The sequence below is a fragment of the Myotis davidii genome, unplaced genomic scaffold (assembly GCF_000327345.1).
Source record: "Myotis davidii unplaced genomic scaffold, ASM32734v1 scaffold820, whole genome shotgun sequence".
NCBI lineage: Eukaryota > Metazoa > Chordata > Mammalia > Chiroptera > Vespertilionidae > Myotis > Myotis davidii.
Window position 1 is genome coordinate 80,724 of NW_006291981.1, and position 7,021 is coordinate 87,744.

A 7,021-nucleotide genomic window follows, 5' to 3' on the forward strand; every position below is an offset into this window, starting at 1 on the left:
TCCCTCCTACCCAGGCCTTCACCACCCTATTGTCTGTGTATACATATATGCATACAAGTTCTTTGGTTGATCTCTTCACACCTTCCTCTGCCTTCCCTCTGAGGCTCGACATTCTGTTCGATGCTTCTATGTCTCTGGATCTATTTTTGTTCATCAGTTTATGTTGTTCATTATATTCCACAAATAGTGAGATCATTGATATTTATCTTTCTCCGACTGGGTTATTTCACTTAGCATAATGCTCTCTGTCCATGCTGTAGCAAATGGTAAGAATTCCTTCTTTTTTTATAGCATTGTATTATTCCATTGTGTAAATGTACAACAGTTTTTTAATCCACTCATCTGCTGATGGGCACTTAGACTGTTTCCAAAACTTAGCTATGGTAAAGTGTGCTGTTATGAACATAGGGGTACATATGTCCTTTCTGATTGGTGTTTCTGGTTTCTTGGGATATAGCCCTAGAAGTGGAATCACTGGGTCAAATGGGAGTTCCATTTTTAGTTTTTTGAGGAAACTCCAATTCATAATTAAATGTCCAAAAAAAAAATGTCCTGGTAAAGAAGGCTTCACAGGTGAATTCTACCAACCATTTATGAAAGAATTAATACCTATCCTTCTCAAACTATTCTAAAAAACTGAAGAGGAGGGAAAGCTCCTAAACTCATTTTATAAGACCAGCATTACCCTGATACCAAAACCAAAGATACTAAAAACAAAAAGGAATTACAAGGCCAATATCTGGATGAACATAGATGCAAAAACCCTCAACATGTTATTAATCAATGTCCCCCATTTTAATTAAATAAATTCAATTTAAAAAGATGAATGAGCCTAGAAAAAGAAGTCACTTTATTTTTAATAACATCTTCATTCTTTTATCTAAAAAAAATCCTCAACAAAATATTAGCAAACTAAATTCAACAATACATTAATAACATCATATACAATGATCAAATGGGATTCATTCTAAGCATGCAAGGGTGGTACAATTAAAGTGATATGCCAGACATCCAATGAAAAATAAATGTCATGATCATATCAATAGATAAGTAAAAACATTTGGCAAAATTCAATACCCATTTATGATAAAAACTCTCATCAAAATGGGGAGGGAGGGAGTAGATCTCAGCAAAATAAAGGTGACATATGAGAACCCATAGGGAATGTCACACTTAAAGGGGAAAACCAGACATCTTTTTCTTTCAGATCAGGAAGAAGACAGGAACACCCAGGTTCCTCACTTTTAGTCAATATAGTATATGAAGTCCTAGCATGGCAATCAGACAGGAAAAAGAAATAAAAGACTTCTAAGTAAAAAAGAAGTAAAACTGTTGCTATTTTCAGATAACAGGATGTTATATAGAGAGATCCCTAAAGGTTCCATTAAAAAATTATTAGAACTGCATTGGCCGGGTGGCCTCAGTTACTTGAAACATCATCCTGTACACCAAAAGGTAGCAGGTTTGATTCCCAGTCAGGGTAAATACCGAGGTTGCGGGTTTGATCCCCAGTTAGGGCGAGTATGGGAGGTAACTGATGTTTCTCTCTCACAATGGTGTTCTTTCTCTCCCCTGCCCTCACTCTCCCTCTCTAAATCAAGAAACATATCTTCAGATAAAGATAGAAAAACAACAACTATTAGAATTAATAAATGAATTCAGTACAGTTGCAGGATGCAAAATCAGTATTCAGAAAGCTGTGCATTCTTATACACTAATAATGAAATATCAGAAAATTAAGAATCCCATCTAAATTGCATAAAAATAATTACCTAAGAATAAATTTAAACAAGGGGGTAAACGCTATGTACTTTGAAAACTTTAAGGCATTGATAAAAGAAACTGAAGACTCATAGAAAAGAATATACTATGCTCATGAACGAGAATACTTCATATTGTTTAAATGTGCATATCACACAAAGCAATCTATAAAGTCAAAGCAATTCCTATCAAAATAGTCCAGAAATAAACCCATGCTTTTATGGCCAATTATTATTTAACAAAGGAGGCTGGGATAGAGATAATCTAGTCAATAAATGGTGCTGAAAAAAATTAGATATGTGCAAAAAATTGGAAACTAGACTACCTTCTTACACTATACACAAGAATAAAATTAATAAAGAATTAGACTTAAATGCGAGACTTGAAATCATAAAAATACCAGAAAAAACACAAGCAGCAAAATCTCAGATATTTCTCATAGAAATATTTTTCTTCTATCACCTCAGGCAAGAGAAACAAAAGAAAAAAAATAAACAAATGGGACTACATTAAACAAAAAAGTTTTTGCACAGCAAAGGAAACCATTAACAAAATGAATAGACAACCCACTGAATGGGAGGACATATTCGCCAATGATACACCTGATAAGGAGTTAATATCCAAAATTTACAAAAACTTATACAACTAAACACCAGAAAAAAAACACAATGCAATTAAAAAATGGGCAAAGGATCTGAACAGACACTTCTCCAAAGAGGACATACAGATGGTCAAGAGACACATGAAAAGATACTAAATGTCATTTATTAGAGAAATGAAAACTAAAACTACAATGAGAATGGCTACCATCAATAAATCAACACACAAGTGTTGGCCAGGATGTGGAGAAAAGGAAACCCTAGTGCACTGTTGATGGAAAGGCAGATTGGTGCAGCTACTGTGGAAAGCAGTATGGAGTTACCTCAAAAAAGTTAAAAACTACCTTATAACCCAGCTATTCCACTTCTGGAAATGTATCTGAAGAAACCTGAAACACTAATTCAAAATAATATATGCACCCCTATGTTCATTGCAGTGTTATTTACAACTAGAAGCCTGGTGCACAAAAATTCATGCACTTGGGGGGGCGGGGTGTCCCTCAGCCCAGCCAGTGACCTCCGGCAGCCCAGGACCCTAAGGGGATGTCTAATGGCTTAGGCCCTAAGCCATTAGTCGGACATCCTTAGTGCTGCCACGGAGGCAGGAGAGGCTCCCGCCACCCCTGCTGTGCTGGCCAGCCATGAGCCGGCTTCTGGCTGAGCAGCACTCCCCCTGTGGAAGCACACTGACCACCAGGGGGATAGCTCCTGTGTTAAGCGTCTGCCCCCTGGTGGTCAGTGCTCAACATAGCCATCAGTCATTCCTGGTCATTCCGTGTTTAGGGTCAATTTGTATATTATCCTTTTATTATATAGGACAGCCAAGATTTAGAAGCAGCCCAAGTGCCCATCAGTAGATGAGTGGATAAAAATGTTGTGAAATATTTACACAATGGATACTACTTGACCATAAAAAAGAAGGAAATTTTACCCTTTGTGAATGAGTGGGTGGACCTGGAGAGCATTATGCTGACAGAAATAAGCCAGTCAGAGAAAGACAAGTACCATACGATCTCACTCATATGTGGAATCTAATGAACAAAATAAACTGATGAACAAAATAGAAACACTCATTTTGAGAGGGGTTACTGGACCGGGTGAAAAATGGGAAGGGATTAATAAAAATAACAACACAAAAAACAACTCAGGGACACACACAACAATATGGTAATTACCAGAGAGAAGGGGGATCAGGGAAGGTAGAAGAGGGTATAGTGGGAATAAATGGTGACACAAAGAGACTTGACTTGGGGTGTTGAATACACAACACAATATACAGATGATGTATTATGGAACTGTACACCTAAAACCTGTGTAATTTTATTAACCAATGTCACCCTAATCAATTTATTAAAACATAATGGGCAGAAGACCTGAATAGACACTTCTCCAAAGAGGACATATGGACATAGTAATATTGCAAATTAAATGCAATCATTAGGGAAATGCAAATTAAAAACACAATGAGCTATCACCTCACAAGTGCCAGAATGGCTACCATCAATAAATTAACAAACAGTTGTTGGTGAAAAATTAAAAACAGAACTATCTCGCCCTACCCAGTATGGCTCAGTGGATAGAGCATTGGCCCACGGATTGAAGGGTCTCAGGTTCAATCCCAAAGGCAGGTACCTCAGTTGCAGACTCGATTCCTGGCCCCGGTAGGGGGTGTGTGGAGGAGGGAGATGTGCATGGGGGAGGCAACTAATTGATGTGTCTCTCTTACCCTGATGTTTCTCTCTCTCCATCTCTCCCCCTCTCTTCCACTCTCTCTAAAACAAATCAATGGAAAAATATCCTTGGGGGAGGATTAACAAAAATAAATAAATAAAAAATAAACAGTAACTACCTTTTGACCCAACATTTCCACCTCTGGGTATAGGAAGAAATCCAAAACATTAATTTGAAAAGATATATGCACCCCTATATTCAATGCAGCATTATTTACAATAGCCAATATATGAAAGCCATGCAAATGCCCATCAACAGATGAGTGAAAAAAAAAAAAAAAGCTGGGTACAGTGTGGCCGGTGTGGCTCCATGGTTGAGTGCTGACCCATGAACCAGGAAGTCATAGTTCAATTCCAGGCTAGGGCACATGCCTGGGTTGCAGGCTCAATCCCCAGTGGGGGTTATGCAGGAGGCAGCCAATAGATGATTATCTCTCATATTATTGATGTTTCTTTCTCCCACTCCCTCTCTAAAATCAATAAAAACATAAAAAAAGCCTATATAATAAAAGTGTAGTATGCAAATTGACTGCAACAGTGGACAGACTGGTTGGCGGGTGCGGGGAGCAGGCGAGCAGGCGGCATCAGGCCAGCAGGCAGAGGGAGGGGATGGCGATGGGGCGTGGGCCTAAGCCATCAGTCGGACATCCAGAGACCTCCTGGACTGCAAAAGGGCGCAGGCAGGGCTGAGGGACCACCCCCCACCTCCACCCCCACCTCCCAATTGCACGAATTTTCGTGCGCTAGGCCTCGAGTAAATAAATAAAAAGTTGGTCAGTGTGGCTCAGTTGGCTGAGTGTAGTTCCATGTACCAAAAGGTCATGCACTGAAAGGTTGCTGGTTAAATTCCTGGTCAGGGCACATACCCAGGTTGAAGGTTTAATCCCCGGTTGAGGTGCATATGGAAGGTAACCAATCAATGTTTCTCTCACATTGATGTTCTCTCTCTCTCTCTCTCTCCCCCTCTCCCTTCCTCTCTAAAGTCAATAAAAATATATTTAATAATAAAAAAAAGCTGGGTGCACCAGCCCACATGATGCACCTCCTGGCTTCAGTTTGGGAGCATTGAGAGAAGTAGTTCTGGTGTGGGCCAGCATCCATTCCTGTCTAGCCCCAATCTCCTGATAAGTCAGTGGGAGCTAGACTTTCTGGAATTGGGGTATTTCACAACCCTGGCAGTACAGCAAAGTAACCACATAGACTTGGCCTTAGCCAGCGGTTCTCAACCTGTGGGTCACGACCCCTGAAAATACATCCTGCATATCAGATATTTACATTATGATTCATAACAGTAGCAACATTACAGTTATGAAGTAGCAACGAAAACAATTTTATGGTTGGGGGTCACTACAACATGAGGAGCTGTATTAAAGGATTGCAGCATTAGGAAGGTTGAGAACCACCCATTACTAACGAGGTGACTTAGGGCAGTCACTAACCTCACTGACCCTCATATAGGCGAAGACCAAAGGATGCTTCTCAAGGATGCTAGCCCTTTTCCCAGCCCTGGTTTTAGGTTCTCCCCATGCAGTGAGCACAGGGAGGAGAGCCTCACCCTGAGGCTCTGAATCACCAGCTGGCCCGCAGCCAGGCTGGCAGTGAGGGACTCCCACCACGACATGGAGAAGGCAGAGTTCCGCGCATGGAAGGTGGGCAATGGAAGCTGGCCTGGCAGCCTTTGGAATCGTGGGTGCTTCCAAGACCAGGACCTTGTGGCCTGATAGGAGGGGTGTGGCAAGACACATGGGAGAGGGATGAGGATGGGGCCATACCTGGTCTATGTGTGCCTCGTCCATGTTGCCTTTCTTCTCCAGCACCACCTCTAAGTCTGTGTCAGGCTCCTGCACAGGAGAGCAAAGGGAGTAAGAGTCAAGCATCTGCTGGCCTCTGCCCCAGTAGCCCTGCAGGGTGAGATGATGACAGATTCCAGAAAAGACCCAAGATCCCAGCACCACCCCAAACCCCATCACCTACAGAATATCTGACACCTTTCTCTTCCATGATTCTCCCCTCAAAACCATGGCACTGACCTATTTGACAGATGAAGAAACTAAGGTTCAGAGAGGTAGAGTGACTATCATGAGGTCACCCCCACAGATCAGGGGCAGGGCTGACACTAACCTAGGTCTCTCAACTCAGGCTAGGTGCATGACCTTTCCTGCCACAAGTCACCTGACCTCCCAGGGTGACACCAAACCAGTGAGAGGCCAAGGGTCCCATCTATGGTGTGTGTGTGTGTGTGTGTGTGTGGAGAGGGGGCACATAGCAAGGGTCAGGAAATGCAGAGGTGGGCTCAGGGTCCTGATGGGTGTGGGGAGTGGGGCTGCCAGCAAACACAAGCCTACTAAATTCTCCTGTATACCGCCCACCCCGACTCACAGGTCCTGGCTGCTGCCTTCTCACCTGCCTAGAAAACCATGAGTGTCTAACTCCTGCTTCCCCACCCCAACCTTGGTCCATCCCATAAGCAACTCAGGTGAGCTTTAAAAATTTAATCAGAATACGCTGTATACCTTAAACATACACAACTTTATGTCAACTCTATCTTCTTTACAAAAACCTCAGTCAGAATATGTTACCACGCCCTAAGACTCCTAGGGCTCCCATCTTACCTGCACAAAATTCAGACTTCTGCGGCCTCCATGGTTGTCACGGAGCCCCCGCCACCCCAGCCTCTGTGCTCTGCCAAGGCCTCTGTACTTGCTACTTCAGCTGCACGAAAGGCCAAAGCCCTCACAGGTCTCAGCTCCCAGGGGACATCCTCGCTGGCTGCCTCTCTGACATGGCTGTGCTCACTGGCCTCAGCCTCTAAGGGACTCTGAGGGTGAGACCTCAGGCTGGCCCCTTTCCCCCTGGTCCTTTGTAATGACAACAGCCCTTCCCAATTGCATCTGATAGAGCTGAGCACAGGTCCTACAGACACCTTCCTGC

General features: G+C 42.7%; 1 protein-coding gene across 4 annotated transcripts in view; it reads right to left on the reverse strand.

The window, feature by feature from the left end:
- The window catches only part of KNOP1 (lysine-rich nucleolar protein 1), a 21,598-nt gene that overhangs the window by 9,579 nt on the left and 4,998 nt on the right, over positions 1-7,021 (reverse strand). For all 4 annotated transcript variants that reach the window (XM_015565061.1, XM_015565059.1, XM_006765346.2 and 1 more), the window contains exon 3: positions 5,863-5,931. In XM_015565061.1, the coding sequence (XP_015420547.1) occupies positions 5,863-5,931 (69 nt within the window). The remainder of the gene's footprint in view (positions 1-5,862; positions 5,932-7,021) is intronic.